Below are 12,966 nucleotides of genomic sequence, written 5' to 3' on the forward strand. Positions count from 1 at the left end.
TACTTTTAAAAGTTTTAGTAAAATTATTTATGTACACCAATGCATAATATTTACATTTATATAATAATACTGATGGGCAGGGGAAGAGAACCGAACCATGGTACAACAAAAAGACACACTGAAATGGTGAAGAAAGAAGATTTTGAGAGAACGACGATTGAATTTAGGATTCACAGCTACACCCATGCTGCCAGCCAGCCTCAGAACAAACTCCCCTTTCCTGGACAAGTCTCTGCTACTCTGAATAACAAACCAGACAAGCTCATATTAGCTAGTTGGAACATGATGCCTACCTTAGTGAGGGGTTGCTCAGAAAATTCCAACAGGGAAAATAAATGTGGAAAACATTGCATCAGAAAAAAAGAAACCCACCTGAATTTCCAGTTCCACAAATGATTGGCAGGTGCTGTTATGAATCTGGTACCTTGGCAAACAGGTTTTTTTCTGGCCAAAGGGAAAGTTGGAAGTTTTCCGTACACACAAATCCTCTATAGTTGCCTTCCCCAACTTGATGCCCTCCAGATTTGTTGGACTACAACTTGGGTCAACCATACAGCATGGCCAACTGTCAAGTTGGTTCGGCCAAACGCTGGAAGTCAGCTGCAGGAGACTTGCAAGACTCCTGGTACCACCAGATCTGGACCATTGCTTTAACGGAAGAAATTATAACAAAATGCAGCTGAACCCTGCGCAATCCGAAAGCGAAGGACAGCTTTTCTAAAACCTTCTATTGCATCATACTTTAAAGGAACACAACTGGCAGCTACCTCAGGGTTTCCTTTGGATAATATGCTTATGAAGGACAATCGTCTGGAATTATAATGCTGTTTTTGGAGTACTAGCACTCCCTTCTCTCACCTCATAGCATTCCATTCCCTTTCTTGTTTAGATCACTTTTTCTCTGCTTCCTTTATTATTGCTATTACTGCTTTTTGCATATTAGAAAACGAAAACTATTTTTTAAAAAAGGATGATACAAGTTGCAGTCCAAAAAATGTGGAGGACGTGGTTGGGGAAGGTGGCTAGAGCCATTATCCCAGAAGCACTGCCAGGGTGGAAAAACAGAAGGTTGCACAACTCATTTTGTCCCATTTTGCTTACTGCTTTCTGTCCACCCAACTCAGAAAACAGCTACTGATGCAGAGGTTTCCTATGTATGTATGAAGCTCTCTTTCCTGCAAGGGCTCCCCTAGTTTATTTCAAAAGTGACGGCAAATCCGTGCGAGTATTCCTCTGAAGTAAACAAAATACCCATGCCTAAGTTCTACACATGCTTAGTGGTTGAGCTACTGAGTGGGCTGTTGGTATTTTCAAGAATTCTTCCTCAGCAACCTACTCCCCATGGACTTGTCCGTTGAAAGCAAAACTCCTATCCAATATCTGCCTTGCCTTGTATTGTATTATGAAACACATACTTAGAACCAAAACCAACCCAGAGATCTCAGTCATTTAATCTCCTTTAAAATAAGATATGCTGGAAGCATAACAAGGCATTTTTTAAAAATAAACCCACTTAAAACAGTTAAGGAAATAAAATTAATCTTTTGTAATAAAGGGGGGGGGAATAACAGCATTTGATCTTCAACCTCAAGTTGCCATACTAACCTTAATCTAATCCATTTTTTCCTTATGTTCAAAGTGACGGATCTGGCAAGAGTTGCCAAGTCTTGTTAACCAGAGTGGTGAAAGCAGAGCATTCTGGGAACTGCTTATGCTAGCGGGGAGGGGGTCAGCTACTGGAATTTAAGAACATCCTCAAAGCCACACTTGTTTCACCACAGTCTACTCTTTGCACATGTAAGTTGTCACAGAATTTCTGCAGAAAATGGCAAGACAACCACTGTTGCAAGTTCTTCATCACACCACTGCAAGCCAGTCACTCGTAATGCCCTCCATGGCGAGAGAAATCGAGGAACAGTGGTTCCAAAACAAAGGTGTGTGTCAAATTCTTGAAGAATACGGGTGCCAATTTTCAGAGCAGAACAATACTGAAAGGGAAGACGCTGCTGTTTATTTCACTGAGAACAGGACCAGAGACATTGGCTTCTGGATAGTTTGATGTTCCCACACAGAAGTAAATTCCAGTTGACAAGCTGGTGGTAAAGATTCACCTCACCTGGAACTTTGGAAGAGCATTGAAGAGCCTCTTTCCACTTCAGCATTGCTCTTGTAAGTAGAAGCCTCCATCTGCAGTGCAGGAGGTTGGAATAGACGACCCTTTGGGCCAATTCTAATTCTATGAACCTCGCTCTGCACAGCAGCAGTGAATATAATCCTGCTGTGAGCAAGACTTCAGAAGGCCCATCTTCTCTTGACATTTGTCTTGTGGGCATGTCCAGAGAAGGGCTTCTCCAATAGTTTCCTGGTGCGTGCTCTTAGTGTCCAAGTCAGATCATGAAGAAGAAGAGGAGGAGTTTGGATTTGTATATCCCGCCTTTCACTCCCTTTAAGGAGTCTCAAAGCGGCTAACATTCTCCTTTCCCTTCCTCCCCCACAACAAATGCTCTGTGAGGTGAGTGAGGCTGAGAGACTTCAAAGAAGTGTGACTGGCCCAAGGTCACCCAGCAGCTGCATGTGGAGGAGCGGAGACGCGAACCCGGTTCACCAGATTACAAGACTACCGCTCTTAACCACTACACCACACTGGCTCTCATGGTTTTGTACTTACGCCTTGCCCCAATTTATTAGCTGTGAAGAAGCATGGAGGGTGACCTGTTGACGTACCTTCCTCCCAGCCTGATCGCACAGCTGTCAGCGCCGAAGACCGAAACCAAAAAACATAGGGCACCCACCTGAAAATTTACCAATCAGTTTAATACTTTCCACTGGGAATTGTTGGAAAGAACTAAGAAAAAGGCTGTTACACATTGAGACAGCATCCTTGTTAGGCAAGGGTTCCAGTCCTGACTTACACAAAATTATGGCAGAGGCAGCTAGTGAGCAATGAGCTAAATAGCGGTAAAAGGACAAAAAATGGAGCATAGCAACTGATGAGGCAATATGGCTCAGGAAACCAAGTGTAAACAATCCCAGAAGTGAGTGAGCAATGAAAAAGTATCCACGTGAAAAGTCAACAGCTCCTAAGAAGCCTTGAAGCGGCACTTTACAGGCTAAACGGCACAAGGGATTGTACCAAAATAATTCTATAAAACCGTCATCCGTCAAGTCGTAAAACGCAAACGTGTCGTAAGATAAAAAACTAGAAATATGTACAGATCTTTGTTAAATGAATTTGTTTTAAAAAAGGAAAGGAAGAAAACCAACCTATCCAGGTTAGAGGGCCGGTTTCTGTCCTTTTTCAGCTTCAGAAGTGGGATAGGTGGGGAAGAGGGGCAGCATGAAACTCGAGACCCAGGAGCAGGCAGGCTGCCTCTGCTAGAGGCTCTTTGGGTCACCCTCCACAGCCAGCTCTTCTGCCATCAAAGCAGCTGCCTTGGAAGAAAAGTTGCAAAGGACAATCATGCTGTTCGTATCCTTCAGTGCTAAGTTCAAGTAATTTACTGAGCTGAATGCAAAGGGCAGAGATAGAACAAGGCTAAGTGATACAGGCTGTTAACTATTTGATACAGGCAGCTGGAGGGAGAGAAGACAGCATCTGGTTATTGAAAAGAAGACAATCATAATTTGCCCCGTCTAACAGTCATGTGTTAAAACGGTACATAAAAATTATATTATATATATATATATATATTCTGAGGAACTGAGCTTTTAAAAAAATATTACAGTACCAATGATTCTCGTTATCTACATCTATACAGCATTTCTCAAGCTGCATGAAAATTTAAATGAAATAATTGTGATTTATTAATTTACATAAAAATACTTTTTTACATTTTAAAGGAGAAATCTCAAATGGTTAAAAAAAAGGAGGGGTGTTTTTGCTTTGTTAAGAATAGGCAGCTCCAGCTACTGAGAGTCATGGGAGTTTGTCTGTTCTTCAATAACTTGTTTCACAATTTCTGCAAGTTTTAGTCGGTCCACTTTGTCTGTGAATCCTCTGCCTAAAATAGAAGACATGACCTTGGTTAGTCCCAAACTGGTGAAATGGGGAAAAAGAAAGACACTATTAAATGCATTCATTGGCTTAGTTCAAATACGACATGAAACCATGGCTTGCCTCCTGGCAACAAACCAAAATGTGAAGCAATGATTTTTTGCTGGCTTACAAACTGTGGCTGGCTTTAACTATGGTTTGGCACTGTGTCTGAACTGAACAGCCCTGGTTGACCATGGTTTGCTTAGCCACCCCACTCCAGATACCAAGCTACAGAGGCACAAGGCAACAGCAGCAGCTAAGCAGCTATGATTTCTTTGCCTATATGAAGGGCGACTTGTGGTTTACAGAGCAAATGGTTAAAACAAACCATGGCTTAGCATTATGTGTTGATGCAACCATAGGCCAGGCAAAGAATCAAGTCAGAGGAGGTGTCTCTTGGTTCTAAGCAGAACTTGAAGGACGGCCCTTTTCAGCCTTTGCAACAGTTCCTGAAGTTAACAAAAGCTGGCAAGTTTTTTTTGCAAACAGTTCAGTACGGCGATAACAGAGCCATCACTGAGCATGGACAGAGAGCTGCAGCTTCACACGACTCTTGTTATCACATTTGGATCCTGACTGACCTCCAAGGAGCTAAAGAGTGCATACACAGAACGTCCCTCTTTATTTTCACAACTCCATGAGACAGATTATGTCGAGTGGAGGTGATATCAAGGCTGGGGAAACCAGAGAGTGGGGCAGAAGGGGCGCTCAGCTGTGCTTAAGGCCTCTTGAGGCTGGGCTCCCTGCTCTTTTTTAATGCCAAGAAATATTTACCGTTCCAGCTGAAGGTCTGCAGCGTGTCTCGCAACAATTTACACTCCCTGTTATATTTCCAGGCTTCCAGCATCACCTCGTTCAGCTTCTCGTCTTCATTCTCACCTGTTTCAGAATGGGAAAAGCGTCACAGGAGGGTCCCTCACAGCCCACGCCAGGCTGCACAGATGGGAGGAGAAGGGCAACTGTACCCCCAACCCCACAGCAGTGCAGATGCATCAAATGTTCTGCGGTTCAGCCCCAAAATAAAAGTGTGGGGGGGGTCAATGGGCAGGGGAATGCACAAGGCCACAGATCTCGTAACTCTGATGTCTGCAGAGGTCCCATAACTTTGCCCCATCGTAGAAATCACATAAGAGGCATTCAGGAGAGGGAATCCTGGGGGGTTCACTGGCTGTTTGCAGTGGGGAGGGTCCTTGCCATCCAGAAAAGCCACAATCCAAAACCTTTTAAGTTTCAAGTCCATTTTTGAGTAAGTGCCTCTCAAGGGAAAGTTTTCCTATTTGCTCCTTCATAAACGTAATCCAGTGAAGCTACCTGACAGGTACAATTAATCCAACAAAGCCAAGAGAGGTTAGATTTGCTCCATCTTAGTTATCCTTCTGCCAGCAGGGTTAAGACCTTCTTATTCCGACAGGCCTTTGGAAACCAAGATGATGCTGACAACTGGGCCACTGTGAGGACAAACTACTTTAATGGTTGGCTTTTAAATGTGTTTAGATGTATTTCAATCATCGTTTTGTACTATTTTTTTGGTTTTTTTTTTTTGTATTTTACAATGTTGTGAGCCGCCTTGAGTCCCAACTTGGGAGCAAAGCAGGGTGTAAATATGTAGTAATAATAATAATAATAATAATAATAATAATAATTGCTGTAGTTAACTTAACCAGGCTGAGCTGCACTTTCCTGTTTGTAAAGATATAGCAGAAACACACTAGGAATTTGCCCGTTCCTGGAGCTGACTTTTCCATATGGATTTTAACAGCTCTTTTTTTTATTTCCCAGTTTGTTTTCTGCTCTTTCCCATTTCTTTGCAGTGCTTGCCCACCTCCCCAGCTGCTCAACATGGAGTGAAAAGGCAGGGGGGATGGGACACAAGTTACCACTATTCTTCCTTTCATCACCAGTTTTACTGTGGGAATAAGTGAAAGGGAGATGGTGGAAGAAGGGCCCATTTTTATTTAACCAGCTTACGACCTGCAGTTAAAAATACAAAATCAGCAACGAAACAACAGTTAAAATCAGATCAGAACCAGTAACGTAAAGAAGACGCCTAAGATGTGCATTTTGACAAGGTGCCTAAATGCCAGGAGTGAAGGAGCTTGGCCTGACATCCCCATGGCAAATTCCAAAGAATGAGGGCCTCGACTCAGAAAGGCACTAGCCCAGTGGCATAGTGTGGGGGTGCAGGGGGGCCCGGCCGCACCGGGCGCAACATCTGGGGGTTAGGGTTAGGGGTAGGGTTAGGGGGCGCAAATCCACGGGTTAGGGGGCGCAAATTACTTGCCTTGCCCCGGGTGCTGACAACCCACGCTACGCCACTGCACCAGCCTAGCATCAAGATTTTATAAGGATGTGCAGGCAGGAGGGCAGGAACCATAAAGAAAGGCGCCCTTGGTTTTTCTGGATAACTAGGAAGCACAAGGCCGTGTGGCTATTCACAGAAGGCCTTTTCAATCACTGCACCTGTCATGCAATGCTCCTAAGACAAGGCCTGCCTGGTCGTGTTGGTGGCGGCCTTCCAACACATGGCTAAGAGCTGCTGTGACAGAAGAGCAAGTGAGGAAATGATTTGACAGGAGGGGAATGGTATGGAGCCTTGCGGGGACTGAGGCTGGCAGGTAAGAGTCTGTCTGTTGGGGAAATGACAGCGAGGGGGGAGAGAGTGGCTGCGAAGGACACACACACAAAGAGAAATGAGATGAGGGATATAGTATAATAGCCATTATGGAACTGAAGTTATGCTAGATCAGGAAACTAGAGCTACAACGTTAACGCAAGATATAAAGGCTGCTTGTTCTGACTGTTACGCTACTGAATTAAACATATGTTTAACTATCCGTGTTCTGCTCTGGGTGGATTCCAAGGCAAGCATATCTCACCGCATGTAAAAGTAGTATTTTATCATCATTATTCACTGAATTTCTATACCACCCTACACCCGGAGGTCTTGCTACATTAACTTGCTTTAATGGCTTTCTAAAAAAACATTTTGTTAGCCGCCTTTTTGTTTTTGAAGACAGAAAAGTGGGATGTAAAATATGCATTATTTTTCAGTTCCACTCCCAGAGCAGAATGCTGGGAAAGTCTAGAAACCAGTATTAATTGCATGTCAGTGGTGGTGAAATGGTAAGTGGCCAGTAGAGGGAGACAGAGGGATAGTTTGGGATATGGGGCCAGTCTAGGCCTTTGACAAGGTCACTGGGCCAGACACAGCTGTCCTTACAACAGATACACACGTCAGACAGAGAGAAAACTTTAATGTGTGAACACTCAGTAACGAAGAGTTCCATTTCTAGATAAAGAAAATACAATCAACAGGGGGTGTAAGTTCTCAGTTGTGGTGCCCTACTTATGAAATGTTGTTTTGAAGGAAGCCCACCTGGTAACTTCAGTGTTATCCCTCACACAGACATTTTACATTTTCCTGTTCTTATTAGCTCGTTCCAGTAAATGTTCTCCCGCACTGTTACTCTGGCTGTGTTGTGAGATATTATACACGTAGGTTTCGCTATCTGCCCATTTGTTATCCGCATATTCGCTTATCCGAACACAAAGAATGATGCCCCAATCTTGTTATACACATGGCCGATTCAGATATTCAAACAGCCACAGCTTGCCCACTTCTGTACTTGTTTGCTGATCAAAGACAGCTATTTTGGTGCAGCAACCAGAGAGAGAGGGAGCAGAGAGCGAGATTAAACAAATCAGGGAGCAGGAGAGATAAGACAAATTTGTTTTTCCTTTGTTTCTCTTTCTCGCTGCTTGGCTGCAGCCATTTTAGGAAGAAACCATGGTGAGAAGGGGGGTGGGAGAGATAATGGATTAGAAATGTTCCCATAGAAAACAATGGAATCCTCCGGAAAACAATCTCTCAAAGGACCTCTTGATGGCATTTTACCATTGTACTGTGGAGAGTGTATTAACTTATGGTCTCTGTGTGTGGTTTGGGAGCTGCACGGTCAGGGGAAAAACAATGCTGTCCAAGGTTGTAAAGACTGTGGAGAGAATAATTAGGGGCACGCTTCCCACCTTGGATCAAATCTATGCTTCCAGGTGCCATAAGAAAGCTGCAGAGTTAGTGCAGGATAGTACGCACCCCGGAAATTATCTCTTTCAGCTTCTGCCTTCTGGAAGAAGGTACATGGTTATAAAGACTAGGACTAGCCACCTGAGAAACAGTTTCTACCCAAATCCGATTTTGGTTTTAAACGCAGTGTAAGGAGTCTCTATGGGAGTATACTGTATTTAAAAATGGGGTATCAGAGTTTTTAGGGGGCTAACCAGGTTGGGATAGCTGGGATAATAGACTTGTTGGGTTTTGAATGTTTTATTTAGATTTTTCAATTTCGTTGTTCTGTATGGGACAATGACAATAAAGATTATCGTATTGTATTGTATTGTATTGTATTGTATTGTATTGTATTGTATTGTATTGTATTGTATTGTATTGTATCATAATGGAAATCACGGACTCATTAGGCAAATGCTCGCCTAACCAATGATTTCCAGGGAATGCACTGTTTTCGGTAAGCAGGACCTGCGTGTACCGTTATGCTTCCATGCTGCTGTAAACCAGTGTGACGTGCAAACTGTGGCTGTTGGAAAAAGGGTTCAAAAGCACAGGCGACCTGCGGCCCTCCCACCATCTCCCTCTCCCACAAACACAGCTTGTCTTAAAATCTGCGACCTTTACCAGCCTGTGGCAGGATGCACTGGGCAATCACGTCACGGAGCTTTTCCAGGGCGACATTGGAGTCTTCGCTGCTGTTCTCAGGATCGTGGATATACACGCTGTCCTTCGGTTTCGTTCTGTAATGAGACAGGGGAGAAATGTGAGTGCCCCAAGCTTCAGGGTCTCCCAGAGCCTCCTTCAGCTAATATCAGGTGTGAGTTCTGGGTTCTTGTTTTGCCTAAGAAAGACATTAGCCGCCCATAAAAAAGCTTGTGCCGGAGGTAAGGGAGCGACCAAGATGGAGATTCCTTGCCTTTGAGCTTGTTCCCTCCTTCTACACTTATTCCATCTTCTGGGATTCCCCACCACTCCAGCTCCCTGCCAAGCACATATTTAGTAGCTATCAAGAAATTCTCCCAACAGCATCATGCATCCATTACTGTGGATTATGATGAAGACGCTGAAAGAAAAACAATTTTCCTTCCTGCCAAGCACATATTTAGTGGCTGTGAAGAAATTCTCCCAACAGCATCATGCATCCATTACTGCAGATTATGATGAAGATATTGAAAGTAAAACAATTTTCCCTTCTTTTTTTTTTAAAAAAAGCTCTCCTCTTCCCTTTGCTGTTCTTCCCTTTCACTGTCTTGATGGGCAAGAAGAGCTTCAGAGCAACTCTTTCTCCTTCCAGAAGGGAGCCACCCTCAAGAGCAATACACCATCCCAACCCCCAATGCCCATGACTTTCCTAGCCCCACTTGTCCGCTTTTGGGCAGGTCCCCAGCTCCTCTGCTATAGCAGTGGGGGACTTGTGGCTGGGACCAATGTGGCCAGGAGCCCAAAAACATCTGGAGAGCTGCAGGCTCCCCATCCCTGCTCTGGAGGAAGCGGAATACTATAATAATAATAATAATAATAATAATAATAATAATAATAATAATAATAAATTATTTATACCCTGCCCATCTGGTTGGGCTTCCCCAGCCACTCTGAGCGGCTTCCAAAAAAATATTAAAATACTCTAATACATCAAACATTAAAAGATTCCCTAAACAAGACCTCCAAGACCGGTGTCCGCTGTGTTTTTCAAACAGGCCACACAGGCCAGCTCCTTCTCAAGGACAAGTTTCTTGCTTTAGCAGATTTTTTTATTGGGGGGCCGGGAGTTTGGAGCCTGTGGCCATCCAGGTATTAGGCTGCAATTCCCACTCATGCCTGACTGCTGTCCATGCTGACTGGGTCTGATGGCGGCTGGAGTCCAACCATGTCCGGAACGCCACGAGTTCCCATCCCCACTCTGCAAGGCTTCTCTCACTCTTCTTCCCTAATAAGCATTTAAGCTCTTTTCAGCTCTTTCCTTCCCCTGTCCTTGTACTGCCCCCTCCTGTAGCCTTTGCTCTGGGATATTTACCCCAGCAGCTTCCTCTTGCGCAGGATAGGGTTGTTGACAGAATGGAGGGGCTTGAGGCTGACTTTGAGATCCTGGATCCTCATGTTGGCCAGCTGCTCTGCGTGTGCTTGCTGAATCCCAGCAACCATTGCCTGGTACAGTAAGGGCGGGGCGGGGGGCAAGAGAGAAGAGGGAGGCAAAGAAGTCACAAGTCAGGTTATGAATGAACGCATAGAAGTGATAACAGAAACCAACCGCAAGAAGAGTGTTAAGCCTGAGTCAGCACCTGCTTCCTGAAGGCCACAGAGAGATGCGAGCCACCCCAAGGGATGCAGACCCCAAAATAAGGTTGGCTCAGAATGATCACTCAGCAGCCTAATACAGCCATACCTCGGGTTACAGACTTCAGGTTGCGGTATTTTTGGGTTACAGACATGCCGAAACCTGGAAGTACTGGAACGGGTTACTTCCGGGTCTTGGAGGTTGCACATGCGCAGAAGCGCTAAATCGCGCTTTGCGCATGTGCAGAAGCACCGAATCGCAACCCACACGTGCACAGACCATAGCTGTCAACTTACAGATTTGAAAATAAGGGACCAGCAGCCTTGAAAATAAGGGACCAGCAGCCAAAATAAGGGACCTGCAGCCTCACCTGTTCCAGGCACTCCAGTCTTCCTGTCCTTCTGCAGTCTGGTCAAACTCATGCTGGTAGCTTTGAGAACACTGTCCAACCAACTGAATAGAATCTGAATCACATGCACCACAAGGCCTATGCAGCCTCAACTTAAGATGGCTCCCCGGCCTGGCTTTGCACTGCAAAGTTTGCAGCAGCACGTGCAACAAAATGGCGTCCAGCATTCCAAAAACCCCTCAGCTTGCATTAACTAGCCACACACAAGGCATGCAAGCTCCACCCCCCAGTCGTTCTTAGACTTCTGATTGGGTGAGCAACACAGCCAAGCAACACAGTTGGAGCCTCCCTCCTCCCTGGCCAGCAGGGAGGGAGAGGAGCTGCTTCCTTTGAAATTTAAGGGACATCATTTAAGGGACATTTAAGGGACATCCATCAATAAGGGACAGCAGCGGGACATGGTGCTGGAATAAGGGACTGCCCCTTCAAATAAGGGACACTTGACAGCTATGGCACAGACGTGCCACTGCGGGTTGTGAATGCTGTGGGTTGCGAACGTGCATCCCGCCCGGATCACGTTTGCAACCCAAGTGTCCACTGTATTTAGATTACTTCTTGACAAGAGGGAGCGATTTACAAAACCCTCTAACTAGAAAGCGCTTGGCATGAACTTGCCATGCAAGGTTTCCATCAACAGCACAGACAGACAGCGCTTGGGTGAACAATTTCAGATCTCCTGGAAGTGGGCTCCGTAACAGCATGGTCAGCTGTCAAACAACATCATTTTGGAAGCTTCAAGGGAATGTGACAACCTGCCTTTGAACAGGGATGTGTTATTAGAACCACACTGCCATCGGTGCTCCAGTGTCTGCCCTGGCTCTGACATCCAAAGCCCGTGGAGGGGAGGGAGCAGCAGGCACAAGAGGATTGCGTCCGCTCCTAAAATCGAACTCGGCTTTTAAGACATCCCCTCTTGAGAGTCCTGTGCTTAGTCAGGACTTTAAGGGTGTTCAAAGAAGTGACCTTAGTGCAGGCTTCCTTCAACCTCGGCCATCCAGATGTTCTGAGACTACAATTCCCATCATCCCTGACCACTGGTCCTACTAGCTGGGGATCATGGGAGTTGTAGGCCAAAAAACATCTGGAGGGACGAGGTTGAGGAAGCTTGCCTTAGTGGCTGTCCCTCAGCTCTGGAATTTCCTGCCCTTGCAACCTGCCCAGCACCACATATGGGTCGCCTAGGATTACGAATCTTTGCTCTGCAACTTTAAACAGCAACAGGAGGGACACCTCTTGGGTCCAGTTTTCCCCAACAGCAACAGCAAATGGCGCAAACTGACTAACACTCCAGTGTTCATGAGGACAAGTTACGTCATGTATGAAAAACCTACCTGTAAACCATGTGTTTCCAGGGGGATCCAGAACACTTTTACTTCATCTGGGGGAGTTTTATTTCCTTTGCTTCAGATTTAGAAGCTCAACATTCACCATCCATGCCAGCTCAGGAAATGTGGATGTTTTGAATTACAGTGGTGCCTCGCAAGACGAAATTAATCCAAACCGTGAGGCTCTTCGTATAGCGGTTTTTTCGTCTTGCGAAGCAAGCCCATTGAAAGCTTAGCGGATTAGCGCTATTAGCGGTTTAGCGGCTTTTAGCGATCAGCTGTTAAGCGGCTTATCAGCGGATCAGCTGATAAGCGGCTTAGCGGCTTAGGAAAAGGGGGAAAAAGGGGAAAAAACCTGCAGGAACTCGCAAGACATTTTCGTCTTGCGAAGCAAGCCCATAGGGAAATTCGTTTTGCGAAGCGCCCCCAAAACGGAAAACCCTCTCGTCTAGCGGGTTTTCCGTCTTGCGAGGCATTCGTCTTGCGGGGCACCACTGTACAGCTAAAAGCCGCTAAGCCGCTAAGCCGTCAATGGGCTTGCTTCGCAAGACAAAAAAACTGCTAGACGAAGAGAATCGCGGAACGGATTCTTTTCGTCTTGCGAGGCACCACTGTATATGGATGTGTCCCCATTTCTTTCTCTTACTATTTACTGCTTGTTTGCTTTGTGTGTGGTATGATGCAATAGCCTGCTACCACATTTTTGGGTTGTTAGTAATGTTAATAAAGGCAAAAATATTTATTTTATTAAAAAGAAAGAAAGAGGAGAAGTATTTATCCTTGCTCACAAGACGCTTGGGAGAATATCGCCATTGCAAATACTGGCCTAGACAAGCAGATGGGCTGGGATAATTT

The 12,966-nt window shown here is 45.2% G+C and overlaps 1 protein-coding gene and 1 long non-coding RNA gene across 4 annotated transcripts in view; one reads left to right on the top strand and one right to left on the bottom strand.

The window, feature by feature from the left end:
- The window catches only part of MAPKAPK5 (MAPK activated protein kinase 5), a 32,422-nt gene continuing 19,456 nt past the window's right edge, over window positions 1-12,966 (bottom strand). For 2 of the 3 annotated variants that reach the window (XM_079987524.1, XM_079987523.1), the window contains exons 11-14: window positions 10,117-10,247; window positions 8,721-8,842; window positions 4,811-4,915; window positions 1-4,001 (exon numbers count right to left, since the gene is read on the bottom strand). In XM_079987524.1, coding sequence (XP_079843650.1) covers window positions 3,907-4,001; window positions 4,811-4,915; window positions 8,721-8,842; window positions 10,117-10,247 — 453 coding nt within the window. In that variant the 3' untranslated portion in view covers window positions 1-3,906. The remainder of the gene's footprint in view (window positions 4,002-4,810; window positions 4,916-8,720; window positions 8,843-10,116; window positions 10,248-12,966) is intronic. The other variant, XM_079987525.1, reaches the window with a different exon arrangement.
- On the top strand, window positions 11,866-12,865 carry LOC307222430. Its single transcript, XR_013841759.1, has 2 exons — window positions 11,866-12,242; window positions 12,717-12,865. It is a non-coding gene; the product is annotated as an uncharacterized lncRNA (long non-coding RNA).

The sequence above is a fragment of the Podarcis cretensis genome, assembly GCF_951804945.1.
Source record: "Podarcis cretensis genome assembly, chromosome: 8".
Classification (NCBI taxonomy): Eukaryota; Metazoa; Chordata; class Lepidosauria; order Squamata; family Lacertidae; genus Podarcis; species Podarcis cretensis.